Source organism: Humulus lupulus, chromosome 3 (genome assembly GCF_963169125.1).
Source record: "Humulus lupulus chromosome 3, drHumLupu1.1, whole genome shotgun sequence".
Classification (NCBI taxonomy): Eukaryota; Viridiplantae; Streptophyta; class Magnoliopsida; order Rosales; family Cannabaceae; genus Humulus; species Humulus lupulus.
In genome coordinates, this window is record NC_084795.1 from 284276626 (window position 1) to 284292687 (window position 16062).

Below are 16062 nucleotides of genomic sequence, written 5' to 3' on the forward strand. Positions count from 1 at the left end.
AAGAGGTCAAACCTTGCCAACTCACTTCCGTAGGTGTTATTAAAGAAGGTGAAAATGGCCATGGACAATTGAACAATGGCACCATGATGTTAGAGAAGCCAAACTACTAATCAGCTTTGGATTTTTTTTCTTCTTAGTTAGAGAGTTTGTATGCACCATTATGCAACGGCTTAAACAATGAGTATCATAGTCGTTTGCCTTGTTTTGTATAGGCTCAGCTGTATATGAACTATTTTGGAAGAAGTAATGATAATAATATTAGTAGAAAAGCATTCCATTAACTTGTTTCTATGGAACAGCACAAGGTTTACTAGTCCTTTTTTGATCTATGGAATAAAGGGTCTACAAGAGTTTAAAATTAAGGGCAAAGAAAATGCCTTAAAAATAAAAGGCCAACAAGTTAATTTTGAAGAGTTTTTGGGCCTCTTAGATGGGTCAACAATTTCAAGTGTATGAGAGGATATAATTGCTTTGTATTGAATATCCAAATCAATAGTCACGAGAGTCTTATTTTGGTTTAATTAGACCTTATTATTATCTTAATTAAAGTTACTTAATTAATCAAGTATTCGATTGTGTTAGTTCATAGATATTCTTGTTAGTAAGATATTTTTTATAGATATTAAGTTTTGAAATTGAGATTATTTGGATATTATTAATATAATTTTTTTTCTATTATTTTTTTATTTTTTATTTTAAAACAATAAATACTAGTCACAAAAAATATTTTTATTTTTTAGTTTAGAAAAAGAAAATAAAAAATAAACATTCCAACAAATATTTACCAAACATGTTTTTTATTTTTTATTTTTTAAACAAAAAATAAAAATAAAAGTTACCGAACACATTTTTATTTTTATTTTTAAAAAACAGAAAACAACAAACGCATTTTTATTTTTATAAAAGTAAAAAAACATAAAACAAAGATATATTTTTATTTGAGTTTAAAAAATTTAAAAACAAAATTATATTTTTGTTTTATGTTTTTTTAAAAACATAAAATTTTGTTTACAAACAAAATTCAAAATTTAATAAATTTTGTTTAAAATTTAAAAAAATAAGAAATAAAAATAGAATTACCAAACACTATTTTATGTTTAATTGTCAAATTTCTAATTAATTAAATAAAAAATTGTTTTTTTAATAGTTACCAAACAACACCAAAATTTTTACCAAACTCAACCTATACTTATAGTCATAATTTGTGACAAATTATCAAGAAATTATTTGTGGCAATAATAAAAAATTTTAAATCTATAATTTTTATAATGTTACAATATTTTGTTGTGACTAAAGTATATATATATATATATATATATATTTTTTTTTTATCAAACAAAATCTTTATTCTCAAACTTCATTTAACAATACATCCATAATAGAGGATGGGATCTCCCCCATCTTAAAAATACGATCAGCGGGAACATAAGATGCTCGAGCTAACGCATGAGCCACCTTATTTGCGGACCGTTTTACAAAAACAATAGAAATATTACTACTCACTTGGCTCAATCTTTTACATTCGAATACAATATCACCAAAGTAAGAGGGCATAGTAGCATTGCTGCGCAGAGCTTGTATCACCAGTAGGCAATCGGTTTCAATTGTAACATTCGACCATTTCTTCTGTTTGATCCAACTTAAGGCTTCCCTGATCCCCATGACCTCTGCTAGTTCTGGAGACATTGACCCCTGCTTACAGCTAGTTATTGCCTCAATAGGATTCCCTGCTTCATTTCTAGCAATACAAGCATAGCTGAAAGAGCCAAGATTGGAGAAAGTAGCTGCGTCCACATTTATTTTTATACCTCCAGCAGATGGTTTGTGCCATGTATCTGCGCCATCTGCATCAGTCAAGAAAGCAGCAAGTGGCACCTCAATCTTGTTTTGTGCCTGGATCCACTGATTAAGCATTGAGCTGGACAAGAAGACAACAGAAGCTGGAGACATCTTTTTATGATGCCACACCAGGTTGTTACGCGTACGCCATATACTCCATAGCAGAGAGGCAATTTTTTAACACTCACTCTCATCCTTATCGCGCAGGCAGTGGTCTAACCAGTTTCCAAACGAACCCAAGAAGGGGCTTTCAACAGCCAGCCCAGAACGTCTCCAACAATTCTGAACAAAGGGGCAATTGATGAGGCAATGTGTAATTGATTCAGGTTCAGAGGGGCAATAAGGGCAATTCCTCTCAATATCAACATGCTTCAGGCTAAGCTGCATTCTTGTGGGGAGACAACCTGTTGATGCACGCCAAAGCAAGTCGTTCACCTTGGGAGGACTTCTAAGCTTCCATAAATTAACCCAGAGATCTGCGTGTGCCGCCATAGCCGCATCTTCCCTTCTTTCCTGCAAGAGCCGATATAAGCTTTTGACTGAGAAATTGCCTGACTTTTCAAGAGCCCAATACCATGTATCATCTGTGTTAGTACTAAGGGGAATGCTCAGAATAAGGTAGGCGTCTTCAGGTTGAAATAGGTCCAGTATCAAGTCTTTATCCCACTCCTTCGTGACCGGATCCAAGAGGGATTTAACCAGATTATTCTTCAAAGAATCGTGGAGACCCCTATGTAGGAAAAACTAATTGCAGGATCTTTATTTATTTTCATGCAATTTACATATTATCAACACAAACATGCAAATTCCTAGAACATGCTCCTATGAAATTGATACAAATACAAAGTAAAGTAAAAACTTACATTACGCAGCGGAACTGGAACAACTCCATCCTTCAATCTCTCTAACCCTTGATTCCATTCTGTAGCAGAGTATTATCAAGAGATTGAACAAGATCAGCAACACAGTCTTCCTCACCAAGCCTTTGATCAACCTAGAACTAGTGTGGGCTGGCTCTCAACACATGAGATAGAGATCTAGAAAAGAAGAAGAGATTGTGGCTAAGAAAGGATTAGAGTGTCTAGGTTTTCACTTACCCAAATCAACTGAGACTGACTTGCTACTAAAAACCCTAGATATCATATTCCTTATATAGGCAACTTAATGGGATTTATTTAAATTTAAATTAATTAAAAATAATAAACAAAACTAAAAGCTTTGGGCTGCCATAAATGAACTTGGGCCCAATCTCTTTATTTTGAATTTAAATCCCAACTGGGCCTAAATTCAAAACCTTTTATTTATTTATTTTTTAATTAATTAATTAAATCCTTATTCAAATTAACTAATTATAATTTGAAACTTGATTTAATATTATTTATTTATATTGATACCAATTTATCAATATTAATAAATTTACCCAAATATTCTCTTTTATTCTCTAAATCTCATATCTTTGTAAATTTTCCAAAATTGACCTAGTCAACTTTAAAAATCCTAATTGATAATTAAATCAATTAATTGAGACATTCTAGATGATTTACTCAAAGGTGATGCGGGGACCATGGATCCATGAAATCAAGCTCCAACAAGTTACCGTGAATTTATTTACGAATAATTTCACTACCTTATTAATTCATCGTGACTCCACAATAGACTCGGAATTGAACTCTTGAATTCATAGAACGTATTTTCAAAACCATAAATACGTTATCCATTGTTATAACCATTACAATCAGTCAATCCTCTATCGATGACTTACTAACGAGCCGGGTGCAAATTACCGTTTTACCCCTCATCAGTATTTTATCCTTAACTCCCACTAAGTTCCTTATAAATGATATTTTCGTGAACTTAATCACAGAAATGAGATCTCAATCATTTAACTTTTTGAACAAAGCAATTAAGGAAATCATCTTTTCACTTCTCATACAGAAGTTATAGATTTCGTATCTATGAATAATACTCCCACTCAATTACACTAATAAATCTCCAAGATGTAAGTATGGGCTAGACCGTAGGGTAAGCTGGTAACGAACAAGTCAAAAGATTTAAATAATATAATTAGCAGAATATTATCACTCAGAATTAAGATCGGCTTAATATATGGTCAACGTTGTGACATTGATTAGATTTGATAACAACGATACTTATTTATCAATCAATAATCAATATCGGTCCTAGTCCGATATAACTAAATACATCCGATCTTATCTACTTGGTCGATGCCTTGGACAAGACATCACACCCTGAATGTGTAAGTAGATCATATCGTAGATTGCCTAATCAGTGAAAATCCAATGCACTGATCTAATCTTAGGACTCGTTCTTTTGAACATATAATTACAACTATAATCCACTGTGACCTAGTCACTATAATTGTAACTATCCATATGTTCAGGATTTTATAAATGTTTGTATTATTTCAATAATCATGTAATAAAACAAGCAAGCAACACGGTTGTCAAACTAAATGATTTCTACTACTTTTATTGATAATATGAAATCATGCTACATGTCCGACATGGTTTTATAAGGGCATAAAACCCAACACCCTAGGTGTAGAATGGGTTTCACACGGCAGCCAAGGGTCTATGCCCATACGAATTGAACCACCATTACCCACCTTCATTCGGGCTCCATCTTTAACCAGAGAAATAGCTTCAAACATGCTTCTCCACACATAGCTTGGATTACTCCCAAGTTCGGCTGAGAGAAAAGTACCATTGGCAAAATATCTTGATTTGAACAACCTACCTACCAAACTTTGGGGTCTACAAATTAGTCTCCACCCCTGCTTGCTTAGATAAGCCAAGTTAAAATCATGAAGACTCCTAAACCCCATTCCTCCTTTAGATTTATGTATCGATAGTTTATCCCAGTTTTGCCAATGGATGCCACGATTGTTCCTGGAATCTGTTTTCCACCAAAACTTACACATAAGCTGTTCCATATCCTTACACAAACCCACTGGAATAAGAAATACACTCATTGCGTACGATGGGAGTGACTGGGCCACCGATTTGATAAGAAGTTCCTTACCAGCTTTTGATAAAAACTTGCTCTCCCAACTCTGAATTTTAGCACGCATCCTATCTTTTAGAAATCCCAAAATTGCACTCTTCCTCCTGCCTAGTATATTTGGTAATCCCAGGTACATAGTATTATCAGACGCTTCATTCATATTCAAAATAGAGCAAATATCCTTCCTCATATCTGGAACTGTGTTAGCACTAAAGAACACTGAGGACTTATGTAAATTAACATGTTGACCAGATGCCATCTGAAATAATTTCAGGACTTCCATGACATGAGTAGCCTCTTCCTGTGTTGCTCTGCAGTATAAATAGGCATCATCTGCGAAAAACATATGGGAAATCACTGGGGCTATTCTTGCCACTTTACACCCTTTAATTTTACCTTGTCGCTCAAAGTCAGCTATGAGGGCAGATAGACCTTCAGCACATTTAAGGAACAAATATGGTGATAGAGGATCCCCTTGACGAAGCCCTCTACTGGGAATAATGGGACCCAGTTCTTTGCCTTCCGTCGTGATTTTATATTGCACCTTACTAACACAAACCATTAGCAGATTGATCCAGTGCTCGTTTAGACCCATCTTGTGTAACATAGCTCTGAGGAAACCCCACTCCACTCTATCATACACTTTACTCATGTCTAGTTTTATGGCCATCACTCCTTTGTGCCCCACCGTTTTCCTCTTCATATAGTGCATCACCTCGAAAGATACTAATATATTATCAGTAATAAGTCTTCCTGGGATAAAGGCACTCTGAGACTCAGAAATAACATGATGCAGAACAATCTTCAACCTATTAGCCAGCACCTTGGAGACAATCTTGTATATAACGTTACACAAGGCAATTGGTCTTAAGTCACTCATAGATTCAGGTTGTGACTTTTTGGGTATCAGCACAATATTAGTCTCCATCAGATGGTCATCAAACACTCCACGCTCAAAGAAGCCCTGCACAACGCTCAAAACATCAGGTTCCACAATATCCCAGTATTTCTGATAGAAGCCTGGATTGAACCCATCTGGTCCTGGTGATTTATCTGGGTGCATCTGAAAAAGGGCTGCTCTCACTTCGTCCTTGTCAATAGTAGCCATCAAAGTATGATTCAACTCCTCTGAAATCTGCCCCTGAACGCCTGAGATGACTCTATCCCAGCAAGTGTCCGACGTGGTAAATAATTCTGAGAAATAATCCACCATAAGCTTATCCAGACCACTGTCCCAATCAACTGACCTGCCCTCAACATCCTTTAGAGACCGAATCTGATTCCTTCTCCTTCTTGTGTTTGCCCAAGCATGGAAATATTTCGTGTTCTGATCACCCGCTTGGAGCCACATTTGCTTTGACCGCTGTTTCCAGTAAACTTCTTTTTGTGAAAGGACCTCAAATAATTGAGCATGTACCTCCTTATACCGCACTACAGCTTCCTCATCCCTTCTACCCTTGATCTGCCTCAGAATTTTGTTACACTGGGTTATTCTTTCTTTGAAACAGCCAGTTATATTGCGACCCCACTCCGCCAGCGCCGTACTACAACACTTGATTTTAGGATAAAGAGGGTCCATTTGATTTCGCAACCAAATATCCTGAATAATTTGACGGCACATAGGCTCCCTGGCCCAAGCGTTCTCGAATCTGAATGTTCTAACAAAGCTTTTCTTCTTTGAGAGCCCAATGTCAAGCCAAAGGGGGGTATGATCAGACAGCGACACTTCCATATTAACCAATCTAGCGTGAGGGAAAAGGCTCTGCCAACGACCACAAATAAGAGCTCTATCCAGTCTAACTTCAACCCAATTCTGAGTGCCTCTACCCTTCTCCCACGTAAAAGGATATCCCATCAAATCCATATCTAACAGATTGCAGTCAGCCACTACATCTTGAAACCCCTGCACAAGCCAGGCCGGATAACTTCTACCACCTCTCTTATCATCTTGAGACAACACATTGTTCATATCTCCAATAACACACCAAGGTAAGAGTGACACCTGCGCTAATCGACGAATCAACGACCATGATTGAGGACGTAACTGACGACGAGGCTCGCCATAGAATCCAGTCAAACGAAACTTAGGATGTCCAGCTATACAAATCTCAACATCAATGTGATTAGAGCTAAAACTGAGTAACTGGATCGCCTGATGATTAGTCCACATCAACGCTAAGCCCCCACTATGCCCCGCCGCTTCTACGGCCACACACCCTTCAAACCCCAATGCCTTACTAACAACCTCCATCCTCTCCTTTTTACACATCGTTTCACATAAAAATAATACTATGGGTCTCTTTTGGAGGATTAACTCCTTTAGGAACTGAATAATCCGAGGGTTCCCAAGCCCCCGGCAATTCCAACTCAAAATGCTCATAATGATAGGCGGGACCACCCAGTGGTACTCGCCCCAACGCCGTTTTTTTGAGCCACTGCTGCATGGACACTGCTTTCTGTGTGGTCAGTCACAACACAATCCACCTGGCCCAAGGAATTGTCTGGCCCTATGCTCACCTGCTTTTCCACGATGCCTGCGTGCGATGGAGTCCCATCCTTCACCACAATGTGCCTATGTATCTCATTCAAACTATCAGCTCTTGGACATTGTGATTGTCGTGATCCACATGAGTAAGGTGATCTTGGCCCATATGAATATTAAAATCCTGGCCCACTACGTTTTGTAACTCATGGCCCACTACGTTTTGTAACTCATGGGCCAAAATAACCCCATCTGTGGGACCCACTCCTAAACCCTCTTGGACTCTCCTTCTTTTCGGGTCCACAAAACAGAAACCATCAGTTTGACTTGTATCATCAATAACCATGCTATCTGATATATTTACTACAGGATCCTTGGATATAACTCCCTGATTTCTCTCCACGTTCTTAATAGCCCCCACGATCTCCTCACTTAATGGAGCAGTTTGTCCCGTTTTCTCCACAAAATCCGCGCCATTAAAGACCCCCGAAGGTCTCTCCGCCGACTGGTTGCTCCGCCCGACGACATGTGCTGGCAGCCTCTCCACCGTGTCCCGTAGCCACCTTGCTCCTATCTGCCTGTTTGAGCGTCTTTCAGGAGCCTTCAAAAAGAGACCATAAGGCTTCGGTATATCTTCTGTCCTTGCTTCAAAAAGTTTACGACAAAACCGTTCGGAATGACCAATCTTACCACATATGAAACAAAATGTGGGCAGTCGTTCATATTTAAACGTCACCCAGAAAAACTCCTCCTTTGATGTGAAGATTTTCATTCGTCTTTTTAATGGATTATCTGCGTGAAGACGAACCCGAACACGTAAGAATTCTTTCCAAGTACCCGTGTAATTCTTGGGGCATGAGGACACAAAACTACCGATGAACTGACCACAGGCTTGCAACACACGATCCGATTTGAATCCCGCCCTTAAGTCGTAGACCTGGACCCATATCTCCAAAGCTTCTATCGGAATCGTACTCGGATCATCACCCTCCTTCAGACGCTCCAATAGCAGAGGCTGTTTATTAAAAGTCCAAGGCGAACCTTCAAGAACACGGCTTATATCGACCTCATGAAAAAACTGAAACAGATATCGATTTGTCTCCAACTCTCGCACACACATACCCATGCCTGGACGCCACAGAGACGCCATTACATTACGCACAGATTCAAAGTCTGAAACTCTATCAGAAAGCAAACGTCCCACCAGGCACCAACGCATATCAACCTCATCTTCCTTTGTTATGTTTCCTTCAAACGCCACCCCTCGATCATCTTCATCACCGATATGCAGGTTTTTCCAGTCATCCGCTAATGTCTCCACCGCCTCCCTGCTTGAAGACGCCATTTGCTAACGCACCCAGACTCAAAATATTGGTAGACCGCCGACAACCACAACAGACCACTACGAGCATGTCAAAGGACAAGACATATATATCGTCTATATTGTTTTGACTAAAGTATATTTAGTTGCAATGACTAATTGATATTTAGTTACTACTCTAATTTGTTATAATTTGTTATGACTGACAATTTTCTTTTCTCATCTCTTTCCCCTCTCTCTCTCTCTCTCTTACATTTTTGAATCGGATCTCCACCGGCGATCTACACCTCGCTTGCTGAACATCGTTGCCGGCTAAGCATCGTCGTCGATCAAGTTCACGGACTGAAGCTTCTCTTCTTTCTCAGTTGCAGCAGAGTTTCTTCATTTTTGTTTTGTCTCTTCTATAAACTCTCGTTTTCACAAGGACTACGTACAATGATCTGAGATATATATCCATTTTTTCTATTCCAACCAGGTTTATTTTCTCTCTCAATTTAATTTACAATTTCACATTTAATAGAATTTGCTTTCATGTTAAAATTAGGGTTCCTGATTTGGTTTTTAAATTTATAATGGTTTGATAGATTTATGCTTCTTAATATGAATTGCTTATTAGTGGTGCTTCAATTATGTTTTTCAATATTTCATTTCGTTCTATATTCTGTGCAATTATGTTCTATTTTGATTTGCTGACTTTCAGCTTTTGGGCCAATGGACACCATTAACCTATCAAAGGACAAATATTATGCTGTTATATTGCCTTGTACAAACCATTTCAGAGTCCAACTTTTGCAGTCTTTAATTAATATTCATATCAAAATTATTGAGGGCCAGGTTCTGATTCAAAATTCTAGTAGTGTGTTTGTTCTTGGTTCAAGAGATTTGGGTGCAAATTATTAAGATTACGGCTCCTTTATATTACAAGCGTGAAGAGTGCAAATATTATACACTTCACATTATTATGATAAGTTGGTCGAGCCTTCAATATTTTCATATGGATTATTCGGTTGATAAGCATCTTGTTTCACTTTAGAAGTTTCATTCTCTGTTTGCTGCACCTAGAGAAAGACCAAATATACATTGCATATGTTGAAAGACATCGTTAAATTTACATTTGCTACACTAGGTGTTGTAGTATAAGTTTATGGATTTCTACTGTTGCTATGTTGTACTGATCCTCCCCATGCAATTTCTGTTTGTTCACAGATTGTGCACAAGTGGGAGACTAACAAATTTTGGCTTCCTAAAGAGAAAATTGATGAGGTGCTGAATCATACTCTGGCAGCCTGGGTGTTTATAATCTCTTGTTTTATGAATATATTGTAGTTGTATTGTGACTCTTAAGAATGCCAGAAATTAGTTTTTATATGACTTAATATTGAGGAATTTTTAGGTGTTAAGTGAGGCTGAAAAGTTAAAGACTTGGTTGGATGAAAAGGAAGCTGAGCAAATGAAGTAAGTTATTTTACTCTATAGGTGAATGTGTGCCAATGTTAACTATGTAGGTAAATTGTAATTTATTTAGTTTTGGCTAAGATCATGCCCAATTCATTAAATAAGCCTCTTGCCTCTTGCCTGGAACTCTGACCGCCATACTGCTACTGTGCATGCTCCTCCCTCTTCTTGGCTGGCTCTTGTTCGTATTTTGGATCATTTTTTTTCTAAAGACTTCTTACCAACTGGTAAATGCTGCAGCTTTTCCAATTCTTGACGAGTTTTGCAGAACTATATACTGTGGTTTTGATCCTGCTCAACAAAATGCCATCTTATTCTTTTGGCTCACAAAAGTAGTAAACGAAGACAATCAACAAAATGTCCCCACTCTTTGATTATTGGATTATTACACAATATATATATATATGTATATTTTGTTGGTGTTGAGTGAGTTTGTTCAAGTCCTTAGGATTATGTTATGAAGTTGATTGTTAGAACCCAGCTGTGCTCAGCTCTTGTGTTTCTTTGCCTATGAATAATACAGAGAGCTCGAGACGATCAACAATGGCTTCTCCTTCTTCATCTTCTACAACTCCGGTAGTCTAATGACGCCGGTGGTTCTTCCGCTGCTACACGCTTGGTGAGCTCTTCTTTTGCTTCATCTCTTAGCTCTCTGTGATCTCAGTTAGAGAAAAATATTTCTTACTATGAACCCCATAAAACCACATTCTAACAATCTCAGTCAAGCTCAACCGCTCAACCGAACCAACTGCATCGTGTCGTGTGGAGCCGACATTATCAAATTAGTCTAGAAAATAATCTGTCTAGTACATTTTTAAGGTTGAAAATTAAGTATGGGCGTGTGTATCGGTTTTTTTTTAAGGTTGAAAATTAAGTATGGGCGTGTGAAAATTAACTTAAAGTTAAGCCTTGTAGAAGAATTTATATATATATATATATATATATTTATTAAGGGTAAATGATTTGTTCTTGTAATCTCTACATAGTTAATTTGTATGTAACTCTCCTATTTTCTTGACCTGAGATTGATTTATGATAGTAGATTATGTCAGCCTATCCTAGTTACTCAGAAGTTAATATATATTTTTTCATGAACTAGAAAATAATTTTAAGAACCCAAGTCATATAAAAATGAACACTAGCACAAAAATATCCACTAATATGGTATTACGACATCACATGAGAAAAAACGACAGTAAACAACGAAAAACGACAGCAATGGTCATTTTCATATTCATAGCAAAAACCTGCTTTGTTAGACTTAGCGATCATCAATGGCCGCCACTACCACCACTACCACTAGCAGCAGCAGACGAGTTCGGGCATTCAAGCGGTGGATGAAGTCCCAAGGGGTCGACTGCAGCGACGCCCTCCAGCTCTGCGACTCCCCTCTTCAAGGCATCTCCGTCAGAGCGCTCTGCGATCTCACCGAAGGTGACGTGGTGGCCACCATTCCCAAGCTCGCCTGTCTCACCGTCCGGACCACTGGCGCCCGAGACCTCATCGAAGCTTCCTCTTTCGATGGCACTCTCGCTCTCTCAGTTGCTATCATGTACGAAAGGAGCCTCGGCCAGCGCTCCCCTTGGGCCCCTTATCTCAATGCCATGCCTTACCAAGAATGCTTGCCGTTGGTTTGGACTCCACAAGAAGTTGACAGCTTCCTCTGCGGTACCGAGCTCCACAAGGTGTGTTTTTTAGACATTTATATCTGTAAGTGTATGTATATCACACACACACACACACACACACACACATATATATATATATATTGGCTTTTACAGAGGATTATCTGTGACGGGTTGATGTTGGCTTTGGAATTATACAAATATACAGCTCTGTTATGTAAATTAACTTACCCAAGCCATATTTTTCAAAGGGTTGATGGTGTAGTAGAAAATTCTTAACTCTGAAATGTGGACTATGTATCTGTGCTCTTTTATACGATTATATCTATATTATGTATGCATCTTTGAGTATACATATACATGTATATGATACTTGTAAATATATTTGACTGTTAGAGATAGGATCATCAGTAATGGGTTGATGTTGGCATAGGAAATACACAGCTCTGTGTGTAATTTTACTTATCCAAGACCATCTTCTGCAATGGGTTAAGGGATTTTTAGGAAATGCAAAACTCTGAAGTGTAGACTATGTATCTATGCATGTGTGTGTCCGTCTTTGCCAAACCAAAGACCATTTTGTGTAATGGGTTGATGGTGTTTTAGGAAAAGGCAAAACTTTGAAATGTAGATTGTGTATCTATGCATATGTGTGTTCCTTTTTACCAAACCAGAGACCATCTTGTATAATGGGTTGATGGTGTTTTTTTAGAAAACACAGAGCTTTGACATGTAGATAGATGTAGGTAGACGGTGAAGGAAGACCAGGCTCTTATACGTGAGGACTGGGAAGAGAGTATTTTGCCTCTATTGGAATTGGAATATTTTCAGCTTGATCCCAGCTTCTTTGGCGTGCAAGACTATTTTGCTGCTAAAACTCTCATTGCTTCTCGGTCTTTTATGATTGATGACTTCCATGGTTCTGGAATGGTCCCTTTGGCTGACCTGTAAGTTTAATTTTAATGTCAAATTTGAATACCATCTTTTTTGATATCTGACAAGTAAGTAAGTTATAACAATCCTTAAGTTTAACATCTTGTATCATATTCCAGCTTTAATCATAAAACAGCAGCTGAGGATGTACACTTCACATCTGTTTCTTCTCACTCTGAATCTGACAGTGAAACTGACGATAACAACGAATATGAACGGGACCAAACTCCTCCAATTTCTCCCACAGATGATTCAGATATAGGGATCACTCCTTCAGGGAGGAAGTCTCCAGCGGACTTCCCTTCTGACTGGGGAGAGGAGCCTGCAGCTATGGAGATGATTATGGTCAAAGATGTCAAAGTTGGATCTGAGGTGAGTTTTCTCCCATGTTTTTTGTGTAATGCGAGGGGTTGTGTTTATTTATTTTGGATTTGATGTTACAAGCTTTGGCTGTTGGAATCATGGAATGTCTGGGATTTGTTGGTTAGTTTTTCATGAAAGGCCAAACTTATATGGTAGAGGAGACCATGCTGTTCTTCGGCTATTGTATTTCAGCTTAAACTAAGCAAATAATTGTAGAGGAGGCCATGCTGGCCTTGATTGACTGCTGTGGCTCTGGTGTGATCTCACTAAGATGCGTCTGATTTTCAATGACTCATTAGCCTATAACTAATGAAAATACCACATGAGTTCCTATTGTTTGTTTGTACTGTTAAGTCCATTACATGTTTCATTTTGGTTTATTCTTTTTTATTTAATATCAGTTTTACTTTGAAAATGAGTTGCTAGTTTGGTTTTGGTACTTTACATTTTAAGTTTTTTTAATCCTTTTCTTCTTCTGTCAGGTATATAACACTTATGGCTCATTAGGTAATGCTGCACTACTTCACAGGTATGGATTTACAGAGCCTGATAACCCATATGACATAGTGAACATCGACATGGAAATAGTACTTGAATGGAGCTCATCTTTATTTTCTAGCCGACACAATAGAGCAAGGGTATCTCTGTGGAGAAAATTGGGATTCTCTGGGTGTGACAGCCAGGACTCAGAATATTTTGAGATCTCGTTCGATGGGGAGCCCCAAATAGAGCTACTAATTTTGTTATACATAATGGTGTTACCAGAGGATGCATATTACAAGTTGGATTTTGCAGTGTCAACTTCTGTGAATTCGGCAGGGGAGTTGAAGGAAGGAATTGGCATGTTTTTGTTGAAAGGAACTTCAGAGCCAAGCGGCGACATGTTCATGAACAAGAGTGTAGGCAATGCTCTATTGTCAGTTGCAAATATTAGAGAGAGTCTTTATGGTTCAAACACATTAGAGGATGATATCGAAGCATTCGAAAAGTGTTGTTGCGTAAGAGAGAAGAAGTTGTACCATTCTTTGATGCTTCGAATTGGCGAAAGAAGAATTCTTCAGAAGCTCAGAAGTTATGCTGCTGAGGCTGCTCATTTGAGAACTAGTAGGAGAGCTTCCACAAAGAAGAAGTTAAAAAAGACTTAAAATGCATCTGAAATTTCTGTTGTAATGGTTTGATTGTTTTTTGTACTATTTGGTGTTTTTAATTAATATTTTTTCAATTTGAAAGGCCAAAACAAGGTTAGGAATTTTTGTTTTTCCAGTTTGGTTAGAATAGTTAAAGGAGTCCATTTTGATTATCAATTTCTACAATTATTTACAACTTTAAGTTTAAAAATTGTAAATTTAAAGTAATATTTAATTTACAGGCTGCTATGCTAGACTCTTGTGCATATAACTGGGAAGTTGTAACATTTATTTTGCATAAACTTCAAAAATAGTCTTAATCCAGTTAACCATTATTATGCCAGTGAAATATTAATTTCTCTTATTTCATTATAATTTAAGTTAATTGGATCAATTTCTTGACATGTAATTTCTACTAAATTATCTCACATTTTTATTATATTACAGGAAATAGGTTATCTTTCTGCATAACATTTTGAAATTCAGATGAATTTAGTTCAAAAGCCACTATTGGGAATGGGATCATGCATGCCTAGTCTCAAAGCTTACACCCGTTCCAATTTCTAGTAATAGGAAGTAAAAAAAAGTACAGTTAGAGATGGTAAAATATTGACTTCCGGATAACTAGAGATGATAATCAGTTTATGCTAGTTATCCAGAAGTCAATATTTTACCATCTCTAACTGTACTTTTTGGAAGAGTCATCTTGTTCTGTGGACTCTCTTTGAGATAAAATTAGGTTTTGGGTTGCAACGTGAGTGTATAGATCGAAAGGTTTTGAGGGAGTTTTTTCTATAGATTTGTGTAGAGAGTGGGTGTATTTGTGGTCGTAAAATTTTTTTAGGGTAGGGTTTTCCTCAGGCCTTGTTTCTTTTTTGTTACTACGGTATTCTTCCACCATAAATGAGAGCTCTTAATGTTATTGAGAGGAGACTTCCTTTGACCTCTGTCTCTTTTTCAAAAAAAAAAACCTCCTTTGACCTCTGTCTCTTTTTCAAAAAAAAAAAAAAGGCATAAACTGACATAATCTATTTACATGAATTAGTCTAACGTCAAAAAAATTTGAGAGTTAAATGCAAACTAAGTAGATTACAAAAACAAATCTTTTACAAATTATACAAAAAATACAACTATGTCAAATAGAATTAAACTAGCACAATGATTCTCAACAACTATGTCAAATAAACAAGAGTATTGATAATTGCTTAAAATATCAAATATATTTGCAAAGCAGTACAAAAGGTGCCCTTTTCAACTTTTCTGTTTCTGAAGACTGGAAATTGTATCAGCTTAACAAGGAAAAGATATCAAATGCCATCAAGGAATAAAGTTGTGATCTGACTTACATTAAACCATTTTAGTAATTACTTTTTTGAGATTTAATTAAAAAATATATTTACGGTGAAAATATCTAAATTATTACGTTTATACCACTTAAGTACTAAGTTTTTTTTTCTTGGCGAAAATACATTTCATCAATATTTTGTTACAGTTGTTTATTTTACCGCTAAGTCTACCATTTGACGTCAAATTTACATATAACTTATGTACTTTTGCCGTAAACATTTCATAACTTAAGATACTTTTGCCACACATATGTCGTAAATTATGTCTTTTCACCGAGAATATTTATTTAAGTGGGTACTTTCACCAATATGTTACAAATGCACTTAACAGTTAGAGTAGACAGATGCAACAAAATATGAACGGAATATACTTTTGCTGGTAAAAAAATAATTTTGGTATTTAAATGCTACAAACATAATAATTTGGATACTTTCGCCGCAAATATAAAAAAAACAACTAAGAACCAAATTCATAAGTATAATATGAAAAATTACACATAGCAATCTAAATTAAAAAAAAAAAAAGGAAAATAAAGAATTTTATAAA

General features: G+C 36.8%; 1 protein-coding gene across 2 annotated transcripts in view; it reads left to right on the top strand.

Annotated features, from left to right (window-relative positions):
• LOC133824854 (ribosomal lysine N-methyltransferase 3-like) overlaps positions 1–14451 on the top strand; it is a 48626-nt gene extending 34175 nt beyond the window's left edge. Inside the window, exons 1-4 of one of the 2 annotated variants that reach the window (XM_062257861.1) lie at positions 11372–11806; positions 12497–12693; positions 12799–13051; positions 13525–14451. In XM_062257861.1, the coding sequence (XP_062113845.1) occupies positions 11396–11806; positions 12497–12693; positions 12799–13051; positions 13525–14187 (1524 nt within the window). In that variant the 5' untranslated portion in view covers positions 11372–11395 and the 3' untranslated portion in view covers positions 14188–14451. Of the gene's footprint in view, positions 1–11371; positions 11807–12496; positions 12694–12798; positions 13052–13524 lie in introns of those variants that run through there. The other variant, XM_062257860.1, reaches the window with a different exon arrangement.
• Positions 14452–16062: the final 1611 nt, after the last annotated feature.